We start from the raw sequence: 23,640 nt of genomic DNA on the forward strand, positions 1-23,640 counted from the left end.
GATAAGTATAAATATTAAATTCAATGAATCTAAATGAAATTTATTACAATGTGAGTATTTTGCTTCTACTTTCCTGGCAGAGGATGCTGAGCTTACACCATTACTAAGACTTGGAGCTGGTGCATGTGCCGGAATTATTGCAATGTCTGCTACGTATCCGATGGACATGGTTCGGGGTAGGCTTACAGTGCAGGTGAGATGAATTCATTATGAAATGTAATGTACATGTTACATGACATGTTCCTTAGGAGTCATAGACACTTCCTCTAAAAAGGTTGCAGCCATCTCACCAGCTGCCTCGATCTAAGTACTAGTTTTTCGTTTGTAATATGTTTTGGAACCAGACAGAGGATTCACCGATGCGCTATCGAGGAATGTTTCATGCAGCGTCAACGATAATGAAACAGGAAGGACCATTAGCGGTCTACAAAGGCTGGTTGCCATCTGTTATCGGTGTGGTGAGTTCCTTTGGTTTTTTATTATGGTCACCCAGATGCATGTTCATGCTTAGTAGGAGTTTGGGTGTGGTGTATGTGCCAGGTCTGAGTGGAGTGGCTAGTTTATTATGAACCTTTGTTAGTCATGGTTGAGTAAGTGCTGCTTAGAATCAGTGTTAATCTGTTCCACTTGAGAAAATCCTGCATATGCCACTCGGAATTTTACTTTGTTGTCATGTGTGTGCACATATTTTGGACGTCCAATAGGGGAGCCTCGTTCACCAAGTTTTAGTCATAAAACATGTTGAGACACGACTAAAACTTGTTGATATGGATATTGAGTTCCACAATTTGACCTAGAGAAAATCCCCATCTGTGTGCCGAGTTCTTGCGTTTGGAGTGTTGAATTATACAGCCACAATAAGGGTTTTAGCAAGTTGCATCGAATTGTGCATGCATGATGTGCATGTTGTGTTTGCGTAATGGTGGTCAACTAGGACATAGACAACTTTTGCTATTGCTCTTCGTAGTAGCCATCAGAGAATTCCACCTTGCCAGCTATCCATTCTTTTTCGTGTCTTGTTTACTGTAACTTGGAATTCTACTTGTGCAGATACCGTACGTGGGTTTGAACTTTGCGGTATATGAATCACTCAAAGACTGGCTGGTGAAGAGGAACATAGCAAGCAAGCCAGAAGAGAATGCTGATTTGAGCGTCCTTACAAAACTTGGATGTGGAGCAGCAGCAGGTACTGTGGGCCAGACCGTGGCATATCCACTTGATGTGGTACGGAGGAGGATGCAGATGGTGGGATGGAAGGATGCCTCCTCTGTCATCACTGCGGACGGTCAGATGAAGGCACCAGTTCAGTACACTGGGATGATTGATGCTTTTCGGAAGACTGTTCGCAATGAAGGCTTTGGAGCCTTGTACAAAGGCCTGATTCCCAATTCTGTCAAGGTAAGTGTATTACATTGGGTGGTATTTTGGAAGTCTTTATGTTGCACTATGAATGTGTTTTGTATGTGGGTAAAATTGTTTTTTTTGTTGGCACTGCTGGAGGCTTCTGCTAATACAACCTTGTGGATTTGGTGGCCTGAAATCTCTTATTAATTTTGGCAATTGCCTTTTTTGGTACTCCCCCAAGTCGTGTTAATCATTTGCTTTCATTTTACCCGCTTCTGTGTCTCACGTAGTTTGCTCGTTGTTGACGTCTTCTTACTCTTTCTCATTTTTAAGTCACTAATAAACTTATCAGACTTTGGTATATACTCCCATGTTAGATTTGTGTTTTTCTAGTGTAACGAAGGCATTATCATCTTCTTTCCACCTTGTCATGGATGGGGCAGTATGCACAAGAATTCTGACAATTCCTCTTCCTCTAATTCCAGTGAGGATGAGAAAAGGTGGAAGAAGTGAAAAAGACCAAGAAAAATAAGACTAGAAAGCATCGAAAGCAATCTAGCAGTTCAAAGGAGGAGACCTCGTCCTCTTCCAACAATTCAGACACTGATACCCACACTTTTGGTATCATCTATGATAAGAAGCAGAACCACCTTATGAGACCGACTTAGGAAAAGACGAAAGAAGACCAAAGAGTTCAAAGATGGGAGTCAGCCCATACAACTTGACACTTTTTCAAGTTTTAAGGATGCCCAACGAGCTCTTGCCTACATACAATTGTTTGACATCGTTTTCTTCTCAAAAGCCTCGGAGTTACCAAAGGTCGGCTTTTCTTATGGGTAACCCTCAGACATGGTGGTCGATCCTAGGAGAGGTCCAAAAACGTGGATAAAGCTCAAAAAATTGTTCACTTTACCATGGTTGATCGAGGAGTACGAACAAGACGTCATTATGGCTTGAGACCATCTAAGGATGACAAACGATGATACCTTGGCTACTTATAGTCAACGACACCTTTTTGCCAATAGCTTCTTAAAAAAGCTTTTCATGGCAGTGATTTTTTTAATAAATTTATACCTAATGCCACGTGGTGGCTTCTGCGTTCAGGAATCGCAAAAAGAGCCTTGGGCTCACCAAGTAAAGAAAAACCTTTTCCTATAGCAAATAGAGCGGTTTTGTTGCAGCTTACTATGAGATCCGATTATACTTTTTAAAACAGAAGTCCAACAAGATTCAGAAGCTCATAAACACGCAAATGAAGGATTCTTCATGCATTCAAACTCCTTCATTTACCCGACGGACGAGCGAGTGTAAACATGAAACGAGTCTTCCAAGGAGAAGCAGAAGGACAAGAAACAAAACAACTCCACAGGCCCCAAATTGACCGAAGAGCAACCTGCTAAATACTTCAAAGAGGACAAGTGTCATGATTGTGGTAAACAAGGGCACGTCTTCACGGAGTGTTCAAAGAAAGAACCAAAGCATCAATTGATGGTAAATCAAAGAGCTTAGAAAATTCAAAATGATGTGTGAATGGACAAAAAGCCACACAATAGCAACCATCAGGTCCTAGAGCACAAGATAAAGAAACAAAAGGTTAAGCTGGTCCACCGATAATTTGGTTAAATAGCTACTCAAAGCGCTTTGTGACATAATCAAAGTGCAAAAGGTACTTGAAGACGAAGAAGAATTGGGGTCGTCCTTGAAGCGAACACGCTTCTTGGATCCTCTAGCCGCCTCAAAAGTCGATTTTTGGCCTAGGTAGCTGGAAAAATCCTCTGAATTGCTTTTCTTTTGAGAATGCTTTCTGGATTTCATAATATGATTGATCTTCTACTCAAGAGTTTCTTCAAATTCTTTTTGCGAGTACATTTTTTGCTTTCCTTTTCTCGGCTTTGCTTTAGTATTCATGACCAACTTGGGAGGTGAGTGGAGGGCATCTCGCCAGCGAGAGTGAACCTCATCAAGCGGCAAATACTTCACGTGGTTTAGGTCCTTGATCATTCTCTTTGGGCATGTGTCAACTTTGAATTGACCTTTGTACTCCTTTTTGTCTAGATCCCTTGGCTGGAAACTTAACGATGTGATCTCTTGAATCCTTGGAAAGAGGCTTGCTCCTGCGAGATTCTCTAATGGTTCTCTCCGTTCTCTCCTTGGGATGGGAGTGCTCTTTATCTTCCCAATGGTCAATGGAACATTGTCTTGTCTGTCGCATTCACTACTAGAACCCATGTGACGCAGAAGATGGATCGTATCCTTCATAGAAGAAGAATTGTATGAGCTCTCTGATACCATTGTATAGGCTTGGACACCCAAGTGAGAAATCAATAGCAACACACAAACTAAAACTAAAACATCTGAACTTTTGTGGGTTGGGGGGGAGAGAGAGAGAGAGAGAGAGAGAGAGAGAGAGAGAGAGAGAGAGAGAGAGAGAGAGAGAGAGAGTTGACACGAAACGGCGGACTTCCGCTTCTAGGTGGGCTGGCCCCAAAGATTGATTGGTGTCCCTTTCGATAAATTTTTTTTATTGCTCGTCCACAAAAGCACAAGTCTGGAGGGTCCTCTCCGCAACTCTATTCCCAAGCTCGTTTGCCTGAAAGAGCCTTTAAAGGTTACAAGAGGTCAAAAGGCATGACGCCTCCAAAAGTTGATGCTCAAATTACGTAGCCAAAAAGCTCACACTGCAATCCGTACAATTTTTCCACTTGTCATCTGTAACTTTCGATGTGTTTTTTTGGGTGCAGCTGTCACATAAGCAGTTTCCCATTTCTATGGTCTGTCTGTGCTTCCCCAATTCAGGCTTGTTGCTATCGCCACTGCCACCACTATTCCTGGCGCCTTTGGAGGTCTAGCAATACAACGCTTTCACAGCCAGCTCAATCAGAAGCCCCCAGGGTTCTTTTGCACCCTTGACGGCCGCAACTTCCTTATGCCAACTTCTCCCACACTCTTGATGGTTGCTCAATTAGGTTTTCAATGCTTGGCTTTACTTTTGTGTGCACTTAGGCAAATTTTGGGGTTTTGATGGTGGTCGCTTGACGAAACGTCTGGTTTTGCATCCAATATCCATTTTGCTTGCGTTTGCTTGCGTCAATTGTTGCCAATGAAGTTGTCCTTGGTTTCCTTCAACCATTCCATTAGTGACTTGCTTGCCTTCAATCGTCCTGTACAAAAGCGGTTTCTGTTGTTTCCGTGGGTTTTTGTCATTTTGCAAATTTTCTCTCTTTGTTATTCTGATTGTTTTCTTCTGTTTTTGTAGTTTCCACGGGTTTTTGTTATTTTGTGTTTTGTTGTTCTGATTGTTTTGTTTCGTTTCTGTTGTTTTCGAAGGTTCTGAAGCATTTTGTTTGGAATGGTTTTGTTTTATATGTTACTTTGTTTTTAGTCTTATTTCTTTTGTACTAGGTTGGTACGAGGACACTCATGTGTCCCAAGACACTTTTATGTCTTGTTAAGTGAGCAAATTCCTTGAGTTATTTGAAGAGTTTCAAAGTGTTCTATATCTTCAAAGCTAGCTTATGAGGTGAAAAAAACATGGCTTTTTTTGGTCTATTAGTTCCACGTTTAGCCTTGTTCTTGCAAATGATCTTTTAATGTGAATTGTACCACAACAAAACGAGAGTTGTTTTTTACCATCCCTCCAAGTTTTGACACTATACCACCCTACAAGTCAATTTAGTGAGGGCTAGATTGCTACATGAGTAGTTCTCGACATGCTATCATGTAGTGTGTTTGGATTCTTGTTTACCAATATTTTTGCTTTTGGGTGTCTTAAGACGAGGTTCGGAGACTCCTCTACTATCTCTTAGAGCTTCCCTCCCTAGCTCTCCTTTTCTGGAGCCACCTTTAACAACTGGACTGCCCTCTCCACATTGGTTGAGACCTCCTCAATTGATGCGTTGTGGCCAACTTTATGTCTTCCTTCCATAGCAGCTAAAATGCGCGTATTTTATTTAGAATACACGACGTCCTGTATTGAAACGTATAATGCGTCTCATAACGTTTTCTATTCTAACGTTTTTTTGCTCAAAACATGTCTTTTTCTAGTTGATCAATCGTGTTTTAGAGCTTCATGGTGCTTGTTTATGTATGCTATGGTTAAATATTGAAGAGTCATTGAGAAGGTACATGAACCGCTTCATTTGTTCTTATTAACGTATCATATCTAAAAAAGTTGACGTATTTTATTTTTGATTCTCAAAAATACGTCTAGTACGTGTATTGTACATTGCGTATTAAACGTCCCGTCCCGTACCGTAGTTGCTCTGCTTCCTTCGATAGAGCTCTTGGTGATGTAAGCTGTTTGTTCTCTTATCATCTTTGTCATCCATTGCTCCCTCCCTTTTGTGTTACCTTAGCCCTACGGTTTGTGTCACAAACTGTTGACATGGCATTGCTCTAAAGGGACTACAAGCCGTAAGAAATTGTTGCACTCGGGGACGCGATCTACGGAAAACCTTAAAACCCTAAAATGTGAGAAGGTGTTGGCCATGTCGACTACAATAGCGACAGCAGCAATGTGCATTGGGTTGGTTGAAATACACATCAATTAATGGGGAAGGTCCACCAAAACAGTGTTGATGGACGCACTAGGCTGTCGCGGATCGGCAAAAGGGGGTTGCGATTCAGTAGAAGCCTCTCTCTCTCTCTCTCTCCTCTTCTTCTTCTTCTCTCTCCCTCCTTTTTTTTCAATAAAAGTGGGACTTTGATCCTTGGCTTTACATAAGAATCGACCATTGGTCCATATATAAGAAATTTGGGAAAAACCTTGAAGGATGTACAATGAGATCATGGGGAAAATTCCATAACAAACCACAGGAAATACCTAGGGATAAAGATACTTCAACCAAGGGGTGAATTGTAGCTATCTGGATAGTGATCAAGTCTACACAAATCTGCCTAAGCTCTGTCCACCTCGAGCGATGTAGCAAAAACCACAAAGTCCAGTGCTAATTATCTGATTGATATAAAGCATCTGTTGTAAAGACCTCTTGTAGCAGCTCACAAAAGCCAAGGGATTGAGAAACCCCTAGGCCGTGGCTCCAAAATCATTTGCATCCAATCTAACATTTCTTGATGATGTACTCGAAAAAAAGGAAGCAGATCTGCGGCACAACCAAATTGTAAGAGGCAGGGGGGACCCACTCATTATCCACCTCAAAAGCCAAGGGAAGGTACCAAGATGCACATCTCTCTGACCAAACTAACTTTGCTAAGGCCTCTCTAAACTGGCTCTCTAACAAATCTACAAACCCTCTGATATGTTAAGTAATTGGCTTCAACCATTGTCTCCTCTTGTATGGTATTGAAGACAACCTCCCTTGTCCAAGAGGAGTTATCATGTAAAACATGTACTCTAAATTTGATTATGGGAGCTCTCTCTGGGCCGAGAAAAGTGTGACGTGTTCTAGTGGCCAACTCCTCAAGGAAACATTTGGAGGTCTCCATGGACCAACCGTAAAGAACTAAGCTGGCAAGATCTCAAAAAGTGGGATGTTTGGTGGAGATGCAAAGCTTGCCGAGTGGTCAAATTCCTGTGTAAATTGCAAAGACTCACTCTCCTTCTCCCTCTGGACAATGCCTATTGTGAGAGGCACCTTCGACTGAATGTCCAAGAGATCCAAAGTCTGTTGGACAAGTCTATCCTGTGGCAACTCAGGTTGCTCCTGAACGATTGCTGATCCTCCTCTAGCTCTTTGTCTCGAGACCCACAACTAGCTCAAAACTTTGTACCATCTCTGCTTCGGGCACTCAATGCAGCTCCATCTCCTTTACATACCCACAAAGATACTTTGTTACACCTTTACCATTAAATTGGTCCAATTTCTTCACCTTTGATTGAAGTGCTTTGGTTGAGGAAAGCTCCCTCTTTTCAATAGCAAGGGCTTGGAACACCGCAAAGGCTTGAAACATTTTCATTGTGACAGCATCAAACCGCACTCCTTGTCTTGTTGCTCCATAGATTTAAATCTTTGATTTGAGACTTCTAATGAAGCTTTTGAATCCTCACCTTGGCCTACTTCGCGTCGGGTTCACGAAAAATGTGTCAAGAAGTGCGCAATGCGACTAGGAAAGCGTCGGGTCTCTGATTGTGAGGATTCGTAGCAAAATCAAGCAAGGGATAGACGATTTGAAGCTAAAAACACACTCAAAAAGAAAACTCCAGCCATGAAAGCTTCACTTTGGAAAAGAACAAAGATCAACTCAAAGCTCTTGTGTGCGTGAAGATTAGGTGTAGCCTTGCTCCCAATTACAACTGCCTTGGAACCTCCTCTCGATCCAGGTCTGGTAACCTCTCCTCTGGAGGTTTGTTTGAAGGTTGCTCTGCCTCTACCAACCTCAGTCTCAGTACCCTTTTGTAAACAAGGATAGGACGTGCTTATACTTGTCTACTTGCGTGCCTGTGTCTTTGTGTCTGCTCTACAATGTGCTGTTGCTAAGCACTCTGTTGTTGCAGACGCGGCGTCCTGCTGTTGTGTAGAACTCTATTGTAGCTGTGAGGGTTATCTCCTCCTCTGACCAATTTGTCTCCAATGTCGCCCTTTAGGGAAATCCCTCATCTTGTGGCATCTAAGGCATTGGTTTGGTCTACTTGTAACCATTGAAGGAAGCGTTGGCAGCAGGAGCAGTTAGCGTTGGCTGTTCTTGCAGGTTGCGAGCGTGAGAGAGAGAGAGAAATCGTATACAGGTCTTGTCGTGTGCTATTCGGCACACTTACTAATGTTATGTTTTATTATTATGAGGGTACACACTATAAGGGTCACATAAGTGACCCTAAGGGTGGTTTACACCCAAAGAATAAAATAATGTACAAGGGTGGCCAGAGGGCCTTTAGACCCAACAACCTCCCACTTAAAGGCCCGATGTGGTACCTTTAAGTAACTCCCACTAAGTGCAAGCATTGTTGATGTTATGTCTTAGCAAGACACTTAGTGAGAACATCTGCGGGATTATCCTTTGTTTTGAACTTTGTCAGTGTGACAAGGCCATCTTCCAACACCTGGCTATAAAATGGTACCGCACATCAATGTGTTTGGTACGAGCATGGAACATGGCATTTTTAGCCAGGCATACAAACACTTTGACTATCACAACCAAGCACTGGAGCATGAGTTGGAAGACCAAAAGTCCTCGCAAGACAACCAAGCCAAATGGCTTCTTTTGAAGCCTCTGTGACTGAAATATATTCAGCTTTTGCAGCTCAATGCAACAATCTTTTGCAACCTTGAACACCAAGAAATAGCTCCACCAGCCAATGTAAAGACATAGCCTCTTGTAGATTTTCGAGTGTCAAGATCACCTGCCGTGTCCGAATCACAGAATCCCCGCACAGACAATGTACCCTTTCCATAACATATGCATGTGTCGTGTGTACCTTTCAAGTACCTGAAAATGCTTTTCATTGCCTCCCAATGTGGTTTGCGAGGGTTAGACATAAACTTGCTAACAACTCCCACTGCATAAGCAATATCCGGTCATGTAGCAACCATGGCATACATCAAAGACCCACAAGCTGATGCATAAGGAATACCTTTCATAGCATGGGTAGCTACAACATCTATTGGGAAACCGTGCTTGCTAAGCTGTGTGTGTGTGGAGGTAACGGCACACCAAGAGGCTTAGCATCACCCATATTAAATCTCTCAAGCATCTTTTTGATGTACTTGTCTTTAGAAAGGAATAAAAGACGCTTCTTTCTATCCCTTCCAATGTGCATACCCAAAATATGTTCAACTGCACCCAAATCTTTCATAGAGAAAGCTGAATTTAACTCCTTTTTCAAAGCATTCAATGTTTCCTTATGCTTGTCTGCAATCAGCATATCATCCACATATAGGACTAGCACAATAAGACTGCCATCAGGAGCCTTTTTAGTGTAAAGACAATCATCTACTTGACTACGTTTGAACCCATAAAAGTATCAAACTTTTGGTGCCATTGCCTAGGGGTTTGTTTCAGCCCATACAAGTTGCGTTTCAGTTTGCATACCAAATGCCCTTTCCTTGGAATGACAAAGCTCTTAGGCTGCAGCATGTATAGCTCCTCATCCAAGTCACCATGTAAGAAAGCAGTAATTACATCCATTTGATCCAACGCCAAATCCAAGAGAGCACATAAAGCAAACAAAACCCGGAGCGTAGTCATCTTCATCACATGTGAAAAGATTTCTTGGAAGTCTATGCCTTCCTTCTGTGCATAACCCTTAGCAACCAAACGTGCTTTTTACTTGGGTTTGTCATCAACACATTTGACCTTATAAACCCACTTGCTAGGAATAGCCTTCCTATCTTTGGACAAAGGCACAAGCTCCCATGTATTGTTTTTATACAGTGACTGCATCTCAAATTTCATAGCAAGCTCCCACTTACTTTTGTCTTCACAAAACTGGGCCTCTTTGTATGTAAGAGGCTCCCCTTCATCTGTCAACAAAGTGCAATCCATAGATGGTTGAAACCTCTGTGGTTGCCTTCTAACACGTGTAGACCTTCTCACCCAATGATTTGCATCAATTGGTAATGGGTCTACATCATCCGGAATGTGCACACCATCAATTGGCGGCTGATTTTCAGCATTACCTCGCTGCTGTAATTCATTTTCAGCATACTGGTCATGTGGTATAATCCCATTTTGTGCATCTATTTGTTGTCCATTGTCTTTTGGCAATTGCACAATAGGTTGCTTAGGTTGCTTCTCATTTCAGCATCAAAAGGAGTCGAATTTTCAGCCAAAGGTCGCTTTATGGCTGATTGATTTTGCTGAAATTTGACCTTCTTTTTGTCAATGTCTACATGTGTAGCATTTTTCAACATTCAACCTCATTGAAAACTACATCTCGGTTGCATATTATCCTCCTGTATTGAGGTATCGAAACTCGGTAACCCATCTCTTCCTCATCTCTATATTCCATGAAGAAGCCCTTGATAGATTTCATGTCAAGTTTGGTCCTTTGATCAATAGGTACATGCACGAATGTATCACAACCAAAGACTCGTAAATGGTCATATGAAGCCGGTTTGCCAGATCAAACCTCTTCAGGGATGCCATTATCTAATGCACGATTCGGAGAGCGATTGTGCACATGAACTACAGTTTTGAGAGCCTCTCCCCAAAACTCTTAAGAGATTAGCCATGGACAAAATGCATCTCTCTCTCTCTCCCTCACACACAAATTGTGCGATATATCTTTCAGCCACACCATAAGAGGATGGATTATAAGGGGTTGTCAATTCCCGCTTAATACCATACATCTCACAAAAACTGTTAAACTCACGTATACATACTCTCCTCCATTATTCGTTCTAATAGCTTCAAACTTAAAAGCCCTTTTGTGTGGTCACAAATGCATGAAACTTCTTGAATGAGTCAAGTACATCACTTTTACTTTTTAGTACATACACCGATGTCTTTCTACTGTGATTATCAATGAAAGACACAAAGTACCGTGCACCTCGTGTGAATTCACAGACATAGTGCAAACATCAGACCAAAATGTACTAAATCAAGAACATGCAATTTGCGAGCGACATTCGAGGAATAAGAGAACTTAACTTGCTTTCCATAGATGCAATCATTACAAAAATCAAGGCTAGGGCCTTTTTCACTCATATGGCTAAGCCTTTTGTGCCAAAGCTCCTTGTGAGAATGAACTTCAGCCACAACCAAAAACTTGCCAGGTAATGCCTTGCAAGGTAAATAATAAAGAGTTCCCTTCTCGCTGCCCTTTACAATCAGCATAGAGTCTTTAAGCACTTTCCAAGAGCCACCACCAAACATAGTGTGATAACCCTAGTTGCCCAACCGAAAGTAGACATTGCTTTATGTCAGGTACATACCTAACATCATGCAAAATCAACTCTTGACCATTTTCAAGTGCCAAGTGTATAGTGCCAATGCCCTCAATCTCACATGCATGGTTATTGCCCAAGTAAACTTTACACAGACTACTTGTAGTGTATGAAGCAAAAGACTCCAAAGATGGAGTAACATGAAACGAGGAACCCTATTTACTATCCATGATTGTGATAAACCATTGTGTGTTGAAAGTAATGCATCAATTACCTTTGGTTTTGTGATATACATGCCATTGGCCATTGCCAAACTATCATCACGAAGGCATGAGTCAACAACAAGTGCATCATCTGTATCAACAATTTCTTCAATGACAACACTGGAAGCAACATTTGTCTTTGTAACTTCCTTGGAAGAAGAGTCATGATCATCACTTTTAGCATCATTACAATCCTTCTTCTTCTTGCCCTTCTGTTTCTTTCTTTCAAGTTCTTGCTTTTAGTACCTGTAATTGGGCTTTTTCCTTTGCGTCCACATTGATAGCATGTGACATCTTGGGACTTATCCTTGCTCTTACTCCTGTTCTTACCTCTATTGTTTGCATTATTCTTCTTTTCAGTCCTGCCTCTTACATACCCGCTGCTTTCAGCGCTGGTCTTTCTTCTAATCTCTTCATTGAGAATAGAACCTTGTACACCATCAAATGTCAAAGCTACATTGTTGCTCAAAGAGATAACCAAAGCTTCCCAACTGTCAGGCAAGGTCATCAATAAGAAGATAGCCTTGAGCTTGTCACCAAAAGGTTGCAAACCAGAGTCCCACCAGAGTCTTGCAATTGATTCAAGACACCTGTGAAAGCACTCAAGTGTTTAGATGCAAGCTTGGACTCATCCAACTCCATGTTTACAAGCTTTCGCATAAGATGCACTTGATTCATAGGAGTTGTGTTCTCAGACATATTTGTCAATTTCTTCCAGATATCATAAGCAGTGTCAAGACGCTTAATGTCCGTGAACACATCATTAGACATTGCCATCTTGATGTAAGCAATTGCTTTCTTGTTTAGTCTAGCCCAATCTTCATCTGACAAAGCTGCAGGTTTCACTTCCAAAAGTGCATCATCGCAATCTTTCAGGAATAGGATTCCCTGCTTTCTATCTTTCCACAAGTCAAAGCCAAAGCCATCAAACCTTTTAATTTCAAGGAGAGACTTTGACTCACTGCTTGTAGACACGCATTAGAGGCCATTTCAATGCAAAAAGACTAAAAAATTCACTGCTGTATTTTTATGACAGCAGGCTGAAAACTGAGATTTTAGCCTCTTGCGGGCTCAATACTCAGTGTAGAAGAGCAGGAGATGGTAACAGAGTGTTACCGGCACTTTACCACAAGTGTATAGCAGTAAAGAAGGATGAATTTCAGCAATAGTAAAAGCCGAAGTTTCAGCACACAAATAGGAAATACAATCCTTGCATGAATACTCCCACTTCAACAGTATAACCAAAATGCATATGCATCAACCTCAAATCTACAAATGGATTAAAAGCTGCTACAAAATGTATTTTCAGCAATACATCAACTCAATGGCGAGCATCCCATGTGACCCTTATAGTGTGTACCCTCATAATAATAAAACATACCATTAGTAAGTGTGTTGAATAGCACACGCCAAGACCTGTGTACGATTTCACTCTCTCTCTCTCACGCTCCTAATCTGCAAGAACAACTAACGCTATCTGCTCATGTTGCCAACGCTTCCTTCAAACTAGTATCAAAGCACAACTTCACCTACGTTTTCGCGCCGGAAAGCTAACAAGTGTTTTCTCTCTCTTCGATTTCAGCCCCCTCTCTCTCTCTCTCTACGATTTTCAGCTTTCTCTCCTCTCACTACAGCCCACAGCTTCTTGATGAAGCTTTGAGACTGTGAGGGTCTCGTTTCGCGATACAACAGGGAGCAGCAGGCAAAATCAATCAGAAGAAAGGGGGATTTCACAGGTGGCTGAAATTTCAGCAACTTCACAGCATTTTGATGCTTTACAGGTGGAAATTGCATTTATAAGTTGAGTAAAAGTGTATTACAATTTGTGGACAGTTTGAGCAAAGAATTTGAGGTTTATTCTTGAGTTTTTCAAGAAATTACGTGAAAACACAGGTTTATGTGCATTGGAAAGTTTATGTGATGCACATTTATGTATCTTACATGTAAGTGACTCTAGGGGTGGTTCACACCCAAAGAATAAAATAATGTACAAGGGTAGGAGTGATGGTATTTGGACAAACCTCTAGAAGGGGTAGTAGCCACCTTTATAGATGGGACAATTGTTTCTAGAGGTAGTAGCCACCTTTATAGAGGGCACAATTGTTTGGAGTTGCATTGAGCGCATGAATGATATGCCAAAGATAGAACCCATTTGCCTCAACATGTTGGCTACCAAAACTGTGCTGGAAGCTATGGAAAAGCTATTTGTACTGGATATTTCGGAACCTGACATCTGTGTTAAAAAATATTTGTCCTCAAAAGCAACTAATGAAAAATCCTCGTACTGCGGATGTAGAAAAAATGATTCTGTCCTTCAAGCCGAGAGGAGTGCGGTTGATGACCCTAGAGGCAAGTTCCTTTGATAAAAAATTAGCAATGAAAGTACCTTTACCGAGCAAAATAATATCCTCCACTTTGCCTTCATCCGAACCAGTTAAGAGTGCACCAAAGGTACTCATAAATGTTTACATGAGCATAGGAGCACCCCACCAAGCGGCCAGCAGCCCCTTTTTGAGAGAGAATTTCAATATGCTCACCAATCTTGCGCTGTAGATCTTTTGGGAGAATCATGGAAGGCACCATAGCACTTTGAGAGAGAGCCAATGCATTTAATACCCTTATTCGAACCCAAAGAATGGGTGGCTGTAACGGTGGAAAGGGAGTGCGGGCCGCGGGTGAGCGTGAGGGAAGAAGAGGGTGAAGGAAGGTGCCGGCTAGGGTTCGACTTGGCTGGGCATGATGGGCTGAGAGGGTGGCTGAGCAGGGCGAAGAGCCTGCGCAGTCAAGGGCATGACGTGGACTGGGTGGGGGCGGGGCGGGTCGGGGTAGGGCTTAGCGGGGCTGGGGCGGGTCGGGGCAGGGCACGGGCAGGAAGGGTAGGCGGGGGCAGAGCGGCAGAGAGATGGGCAGGAAGGGTAAGTGGGGGCTGGTGGGGCAGGGCAGGGCACGGGCAGGAAGGGTCAGGCGGGGGCAGAGCGGGTAGAGAAGGTTGGCGCGAAACAGCAACGGGGATGGCGAGAGTGACGCAACGGGCGAGCAAGGGCGGGGTGGAGTTTTGGATGCGACCTGCAGGGCAGGGGAGGTGGGTGCAGAGCAGGGGGAGATGTAGGGTTAGGGTTTCTTGCTTGATAGCTCGTTGCAGCTCTCTCTCTCTCTCTCATAATTGTTGGTTCAATGCAAGCCTCTAAATCATGTTTAGTTTTCGTTTTTTGTGTACGAATTCAGGTTTTGTGTGTTCTAGCCTTCCAAATTTAAGTGAGCTGCTCTCTTGCAGGTTGTTCCTTCTATTGCTTTGGCGTTTGTGACATACGAGGTGATGAAGGATCTTCTTGGAGTCGAATTCCGGATATCAGATTAAGTGAATCTGCAATCTGCAATAGCAATAAGGTAGAAGAGATTGTAAATGGACAGACGATTTGAAAGCACATCGGCCATAGGACTGATTTGTAAGAGTCTCTAATTTTTTAAAGAAGGGAAATTTAAATGAGAAGTCCGGGTGTGCGCTAGTCTGGTGCTTTCATATCTGTGTGATGCAAATGATAATTGTTGGAGTTTAGGAGCTAGAACTATGTATGTATGTGATGTTTGCAGTAGCGCGTAAGGCATTTGTGGTGTTGATGAGGTTGTATGGCAGGTCATGGGGGAAGCATAAACGAGAGAGAGAGAGAGAGAGAGAGAGAGAGAGAGAGAGAGAGAGAGAGAGATTTTAACGCGTACTAGAGGCCGAAATCGGGCTATGAGACAAATCAAAAGTACATGTGGTCGGTGTCCTCTTTGCATCCTATGAGACAAATCAAAACTACATGTGGTAGGTGTCCTCTTTGCATCCATGAAAGGCCAGAGAGAGAGAGAGAGAGAGAGAGAGAGAGAGAGAGAGAGAGAGAGTTGCCCAAACTGTGCCGGAGTTTCCAGCGTTAGTTGTAAGCTAAGTGACTGGACATTCTGAACATACTCCTTAGCTCATTGTCCGGTATCCGGCAAAGCATCCATTAGCTTTAATTTTCTTGTATGAATCCTCTAGAAAGATGATTTTTTCAATGATTTAATGACAGATTATAGAGAAGTTAACAGTAACCTTAATTAATTTTCTTGTATGAATCCTCTAGAAAGATGATTTTTCAATGATTTAATAACAGATTAGAGAAGCATTTAAGCTGCCAGTAACCTTAATGAATCCCCTAGAAAGGTGGGATTTGAATGATTTAATTACAAATTAGAGAAGTTTACAGAATTATTTTGTATATGTTTTTTTGTTGTGTTCTCTCTCTCTCTCTCTCTCTCTCTCTCTCTCTCTCTCTCTCTCTAAGACCTGTACATTGCATAGAATGAAACTAGATGCTTGTCAAAAGAAAATGTGCCTCAGTGGCTTGAGTTCTCTATGCCCATATCATTAGGACAATGTAATCACAATTTCTCTGGCAGAGTGAATGGTAGATGTGCTCAAAGTTACCCGACCACTCGCTCACATTTGATAGTGAGCCTAATGTTTTCATGAGGAAAGGAGTTCATGACTATAATAGCTAGGTGACCTTGGGTTGATACATATGCAAAACTGTCCCTAACATTTATTATCTTAAGAGAGCACATCTTTGTGTATAACAACCATGAAATCCTTGATTCCTAGAAATTTTGAATATACATTGTTACGAATACTCATATATCCAATTGGCATTTATGGATACAACAGTATAGGTTCAAACCTATCTTTTTCACAATTTGACATCTTGAAAGTGGCTGCAAAAGGTTGTTCACTGGTCATAAGGATTGTTTGCTTGAGTTGTGGCAAACTTGTTGCTAGAATGAGTGCACAAGAGGTTTGTTGATTTGCGATTTCATAGCGTTAGGCCAAAGCCCGTCTAACAGCTTGACATACAACTTGACATGAGAGAAAATACTATAAAATTTTTCTTGAATAGTATAATTCATTTTCTAGTCAACTCCATTTGGGTAGATTATGAGAAGCAATTCTCTCTCTTGATGTCGTTTGTGCCTGAAAAAATGTTGGAAGTCATAGTAGGAAAATTCAAGCACTTAAGCTACTTGTGATTGATTTTGAATGTACAAGTGATAAAAGTATCATACTTGTGCTGTAATTGATGTGCCCAAAGCTCACGAGTTGCATCATTCGCGAAGGTAATAAAGCAAGCACCTAACAAATTCCTAGGCATGGATCCACATACATCCAAATGCATTAGGTCCAACGTTTTAACTCAACTCGACTTCTTCATACATCTAGCATGCGTACCATATGTGCAAGGTTTACACACTTCAAACTAAAAGATTTTCTAAGATAGACATGTATCCAAAATGACACAAGAGCTTTCATGTGACTTAGATGACATACTTCGCTGTGTCACAAAGAGTTTCGACTCTCGTGTTACTTTTTCAAGATGATGTTAAATTATAGATGCATGAAGAGATAAAGTCCCATCTCCTCTCCTCAAGACCAAAGATCCATTAAGAATCTTCAAGTCATTGCCAAAGCACTATTGCCAAATGCGAAAATCAGGCTACCTAGTGGTTATAAGACTCTTGGAGATTTCGTACATTATGACGCTATTGTGCACACATGAATAACTTTGATAATCAAGAAACATGCAAGTATGCAACGTCAACTTTTTTCCCTTGCTAAGATAGAGGTGCATTGTTACAAGCTCCCCGTACTATTCTCCATTCACACCTAAATGGTGGATCCTTGGTATATAATGATGATGATGGTCGATTTTGCAACACTTACTTTCACTCCTTGAAGCTCAATTGTTTTGCATAAGCTCACCTTGATGTGGCCTTCCCAAGCCATGCAACTACACTTACCAGGTAGGTTTTCTACAAGCCTTGCTTTGGAGATGTTGGAAAAGAAAAAAGAGTGAAAGAATTTAGACGTGTTGCAACCAAGAAGATAGTGAAGGAGGTTTTTGTGCACCATGTTTACATGCACAAGGAGCTTCACCTCTAAATCGGAGCTCTAATCTTGCTTTGCACAGAGTCTAAGTGGTTCATACGCACACACTAAATTATTTCTATCATTGCTTTGGATTTTTTGTGGATCTTTGGTCCTATGATTGTTATAATTTTTGTGCTTGTCTTGTGTTAATATGCTTATTACAATCCTCTATCCCTCAAGTATAGAGGAATGAAAGCTGGTGGATATTTGGGATGTTTGGCATGGATCCATTGGTGAGAAGCTTTACAAAGGGAGAACTCATGGGCCTTTGATAGAAAAAGGGGCATTTCTTAATGATCATTTTCATGTTCTACCAAAATCCATGAAGGATTGAGAATTATCTCCAAGCTGATTTTATGAGTGGAGAGTGGCCACTACCAAGCTCAACAACAAGTGAGAGCTACATGTGCAAGATCTTCTATGAGATTAAAAAATGTTTAAAGGTTAACATCACAAGCAAGTAGAGCAAAGTTTCAAATTTCATGCCCATTGTTGTATTTATGGATTTGTTTACAAAGGTAGATGTGAATTGTTTAGAACAATGATGTCAATTTAATGCTGAGACAATGAAGATGTATTAGAATTTGTGGATGAAGGTTGGGCTCAAAAAACATAAAATGGACTCTTTTGCAAAGTACAATTTGGTTCCATTATCTGTAATACATAATCCATACCAAAACTTCATTCTATCATTTTTCTTTTATAGTTGGTGGCATCATGTTGGGGGTGACCTGGTTCAGCTAGATCCAAACTGCTACAAACGGATGGCGTGGAAGGTCCTGCAACACACTAAAAACCATATACTGCAACCATGAAATGCACAAATTTACATACCTAGCAAATCCCTTAGCACATAATCAACGCTGTAAGTGAACAGAGAGAGATAGAGAGAGGGAGAGAGGAAGAGAGCACACGTGGGTGAACGTCCTAGAGCGGAGTGCTACGGAAGCACGACGAGAGAGGATAGGAGAGCAGAGAAGAGATACACAGGCACTGGGTGCAATCTCCCCCCGTGCAAGAGTGAGCATTTCCCTCTTACACATATTTCATTTACAGATTCTTCAATGCTCAGAAATGAATACACATTGGCCACCCGACAAAACTGACCATAGCTTGTATAATGAGCACTTGAGTAATAAATGTACATATCCCTTATCCATAACATACTCCGGGGTTGACAAAAGCAAATGCCCTCAGTTGCGAGGTACATAAGTGGTGGAGTCGAGTGTGACGTACAAGACACTGAGTACATGCCTGCATAAGTAACTAAAAACCACAAGAGGAACAATGATTAGTAAGAAGTACGTTAAAAGTGAAAAAATATGTAACATGTGTATGGTGGGATGGGAGTGCATAAAATGAAGTGAATGTACATAGGTGCGGACTGCAACATTGGTCAGACATGTTGTTCCAAATAGACCACCATTGGGCACCCTTCCACCTTGCTATATCAATCCATCATATCCTTTTATATCAATCCATACCAAATCTGATGGGCCAGTTAAACATATAAGGTAACCACGGAAAGTCCTGCTTTACTAGGCGTAGGCACTCTAGTACACATGTATCGACATCCATGAATTTCCTCAACAATATTGCAAAGCGGAGATACCTACCTCACGAGGCGTAGGCACTCTAAGACATGTGTCAATAACCATAAGTTTCTAGAACTGTGGAGCGGAGAGTCGTGTCCTCTTCAGGCGTAGGAGCTCTAACATGTGTAGAAATTTTGCCATTCCAATTTAGTTCAACCCATAAGATCCTTGCCATGACAATGCACAATGTCTCAACTAGCATGCTGGGTAATGTGACCAAGGGTATGTGGAATAATTTATACCTGGAGGTTCTCGGATGTGAAACCATTGCACCTAGCTTTATTTGCAATGGTAATTCTCAAAGACAAAGCAATAAAAAGGCCTTCTTGTCAATTGTAAAACTAATTGAAGCACACCCTAATTGTATTAACATTTTACAAGTCTGTAATGAGAATTCTTTATAATGCAGGGAGGGTGTTAGTAGAGATTAGTGTTGTGTGATAAGGATATGAAGGTCAATTAGTAGGTACAATTAAGAAACTACCACTATGGGAGAATGATGCTGTTACCGCACAACATTACCGTATAAGAGGAGAGAGAGAGCTGCAAGAAAGAGAGAGATTGTATGGTGCAGACCCACTGGCGCGTTTCCCACTTTTACCGCGAGTATTACCGCCATCATAACCGCCGAAATTACCGCACCCGGAAAAGAATCCAAGTGGCCCATTCCTCTCCCACTTTTCCCTTTCTATAAATCCTATTCTATTTTGTTACTTTTCAGAAATTGGTACCCCCTTTTTGCATGGAGTGTAAGAAATCCCATTCTCATTGGGATTTTTAGTACCTCTCTTCTCTTTGCTTGCCTCATCTATTGGTATGATTCTCCTACTCTACTCATTTGTACTCCATGAGATTCTATATCAAAAAAGTTTTTGTTTCCACTTCAAAATCTTATGTCAACTATGCATTCATATGGAAATGGCAAGCGAACGATGATCAAAATTGTATTGTCACCCCCTTTTTGCACGGAGTGTAAGAAATCCCATTCTCATTGGGATTTTTAGTACCTCTCTTCTCTTTGCTTGCCTCATCTATTGGTATGATTCTCCTACTCTGCTCATTTGTACTCCATGAGATTCTATAAACAAAAATATTTTGTTTCCACCTCAAAATCTTATGTCAACTATGCATTCATATGGAAACGGCAAGCGAACGATGATCAAAATTGTATTGTCTTGCGTTCATAAACAAATAGCCCTTTTGTACAGCATAAGTAGAGAAAGAAGTCAAAATCCAAAAGATATTTATTAATTTTCATCCTCCAAGAGATCTCTACAAGTGCTTACATCCATGTCCAACCCCATGGTAGCTAAATCAACAAATAAATCTATTGATTCATCCTCTATAGCCTCTCCTATTGAATCATCATCATCCTCTCCATCCTCGTCCTCCTCCTCACTATGGTTGGTTATTGGGAATGGTTGGATCTCCTCGACCTCAACTGCATCATCGTCATTGGCATCTTCTTGAGATGGTATGGTGGGATCTGACAAAGTCTCTATGTTCGTATCTGCAAAGATAGATCTGCTCCAGGGTGTGACTGGAATAACATACCATAGTCGTCTTCGATACATACAAGGCACATAAAACACCTGTAGGTCATAGAGCAAACAACAACATGAATGTAGGTTTGTATGTATCATATAATGTTTTAGTGAGTTGCACATGGACTTTACCTGCTCACAACTACTAGGTTGCACCAAGTTGTTGGTCTTCCTGCGATGAAATTGCCCGGAGTCTACCATATAGAGTCCATTGTCATGTCTCTTAACCTCACCCGCAAACCATCGGCAGTCAAAGAGATATTTGTGAAATGTTCTGAAATCCACTTTGATTATCCTTTCTATTGTTCCACATTCCCTCACCTCTTGTGTTGTCGTGTCAAAGTTGCCCATAACTCCACTATCATGAGTGGTTCGACGCTCATCTATCTTGCGGGTTCGAAAATGACGTCCTTCGGACCACATAGAGTTGAATGTGAAGGCCTGCAAAAACCAATCAAGATAGATGAGAGAGAGAGAGAGAGAGAGAGAGAGAGAGAGAGAGAGGTGACACACATACACACATCCACACACACACGCACTCGCACACACACACACACACACTAAACACATTGAGTATATTACCCTTGGTAGACATCCTCGCGCGTACTCCCATTCTTTAGGGCTTATTTGTTCTCCTTGTGCCTTTGCCTTGGTCGTGGCATTGTGTATCCACTCAACTGGAATTAGATCAGGGTATTTGGAAAGCTCGTTAGGAAAGGGAGGTGCTCGCCTACCGCCATGCGACCTCTTCCATGCTTCCCTCTCCCTTTCTCTCGTTGTACGCACCTCCACATACATATCCAGTAGACAATGGTTATTGACTTTGGCTTGAAATTCCCTATCCAAAATCAAGAGAGAACCTTTCCCACTTGGAATGTTTGCGTGTTTTTTTGGATCCTCTTCCTCCGTCTTTAAACGAGGCAATGATGGGTCTATTGTGAAAAGATATTGAGAGACATACACAAAAGCCTCTTGTACAATCCAACCCTCTACCATGCTTGCCTGAACACATGTACATGAAACCATTAGTGATTAAAGTAACTAATAAAAAGCGTTGTGAATACAATTCAATCCTAATAAGGTTTAACGCTTAAAATTGATGAATACCTCTGGTTGTGATCGTAGCCTTACAAAGTCTTTCAAGGTCTTTAGGAACCTCTCAAGAAAGAACATCCACCTGGAGTGAACCACACCACAAATGGCTATTTCCTCAACAAGATGGAGCAATAAGTGAACTTGGCTAACATGGATAGAACGTGGGAATGCATCCTCAATAGCACAAGTTGCTTCAATCGCTAGAAGTCGAGCTGTTGGAATGGCTGAAACTTCGATTTCTTTGGAACTCACAAACCTATAACCAAAAAACCCTTCATAATCTTCATAGTAAAGTTAGTCTTCAAAGTAAAGTTTAAGAGGGAGGATCAAATGTTCTATACCTGACAACTTATCCCACCTTGAATATTGCAGTCTTTACCTTCATGTCCGCAAATCCACTAATGCTAATTGGAAGCACAAACTATTGCACAAACAAAAAGACTTTTTAGTATCCAGAACCCTAAACCACATACACACACACACACACACACACACACACACACACACACACACATTACCTGAAGAATCTTGTGCCAATCATGGGATTTGAGCCCATACAGTTGTGTGGATCCTCCTTTCTTAGTAATAGTGAAGGCACCCTTGAGCGAACGCATATAACCTGTTGGAGTACGGATGGATGCAATGACCTGTTTCATCCGCTCTTGATCCACCCTTGATAGAATCCAAGGTGCCTTTGGAAGAACCATCTTCCCCCGAGGCCCCATGCGAGGTGTGGCCGAAGGAGGGAGCCTCCTTATGGCCCTCATGTCCTCTCTAGCCCCCAATGAATCTTTCTTGCCTACTATGTGATCCCATATAGCTTGCCCAACATTTTTGAACACATGCATTGGATCCAATAGGTGTTGGATTTTTAATGAAGCCCAATAGGGTAGTGATAAGAAAATAGAGTACCTAGACATCAATCATTGACACATGTATGTATGCGATCATAGTTCACCACCTGTCGTGTCTTCCTTCGATTTTCTGGAAGATGATTGCCTTTAGGCATCATCTTGCCTAATAGCCTATGACATAATTAATAACACTTGTTATTGCATATAACCACGAAAAAAACTCACAACTAGCACTTATTACATTTAAACGTACCTCAATAGTGCATCGACCCCTGCATTGCTCTATCCAAACATTGCTTGAATATTCAAGATCTCAAGAGACGCTCGTAATATGGAGTAGAAGCATCCCTCGTAAAGAGCGGTGTGTGCTGCCTCTAGCAATGAATCTTTGGTTTTTTTGGGCGGCTTCTTCACATGCACACTCAGGCTCACACTCATTCGCCGCCTCACATGCAAGAAGATCCTCAACCATATTGTGCAAATGATCTTAGATCCCCATATGTGGTGGATGTAGGACACGCACGCGCTCGTGTGGATCCACCCACATCGGACGGCGGGTGTGACCCCCCTCCCATGACTGCTTCCTGGCACAATCGCTCTTTCGTCCTCCTCCCGTCTCCGCCCCCGATCACACTCCAATGGGGAGCGACATCAATGGATGCCAAAACCCTCGGATCGCTAGTTTTCATTCGAGCGCGTTTTCTCGGATCGTCCCATAGCCCATAATCATCCACGTGAGCCAAGCATATACGTCGAAGCCGTGCAATTGCACGCTTACATCGCGCACATGGATATGGTAATCGCTCGCTCAACCATCGAGTTCGTTCCGCGCCAACCGGCGGACCCACGTCATCCCAATCGTCCTGCACACACGACCACACACTAAATAAGAAAAAAGTAAATAAGAAAAAAATAAATAAGAAAAAGAAAAATCAAGAATGTTGGTACTGACATGACTGACACTCATTAAAGATAGAGGAGAGTGGGTACAAGAGGTCATGCAGCCGGCGTAACCTCAATGTCTCATCAGAGAGATTTTCGCGGTAATAATGGCGGTAATACCGGCGGTAACTGGCGCGGTAATATTTCAGGCAAATTTTTTATATAAAGGGGGCACGTGCGTGCCCCCGCGAAATTGAATGCCAAAAATTCAAAATCGACCTCCTCTTCTGCGCGGGCCTGTTTCCCTCTCCATCTCCAAGCGCCCTCTCCTTCTCCC

At 41.9% G+C, this 23,640-nt stretch overlaps 1 protein-coding gene and 1 pseudogene across 1 annotated transcript in view; one reads left to right on the top strand and one right to left on the bottom strand.

Annotated features, from left to right (window-relative positions):
* ADNT1 (adenine nucleotide transporter 1) overlaps window positions 1–14,879 on the top strand; it is a 35,451-nt gene extending 20,572 nt beyond the window's left edge. The window contains exons 6-9 of the mRNA XM_086514563.1: window positions 81–193; window positions 345–458; window positions 1,051–1,398; window positions 14,664–14,879. Coding sequence (XP_086370689.1) covers window positions 81–193; window positions 345–458; window positions 1,051–1,398; window positions 14,664–14,747 — 659 coding nt within the window. The 3' untranslated portion in view covers window positions 14,748–14,879. The remainder of the gene's footprint in view (window positions 1–80; window positions 194–344; window positions 459–1,050; window positions 1,399–14,663) is intronic.
* A 5,547-nt stretch (window positions 14,880–20,426) lies between these two features.
* Window positions 20,427–22,715, bottom strand: LOC147455936 (uncharacterized; annotated as a pseudogene).
* Window positions 22,716–23,640: the final 925 nt, after the last annotated feature.

This window comes from Adiantum capillus-veneris, chromosome 6 (genome assembly GCF_014529385.1).
Source record: "Adiantum capillus-veneris isolate H3 chromosome 6, ASM1452938v2, whole genome shotgun sequence".
In the NCBI taxonomy this organism is placed as follows: Eukaryota; Viridiplantae; Streptophyta; class Polypodiopsida; order Polypodiales; family Pteridaceae; genus Adiantum; species Adiantum capillus-veneris.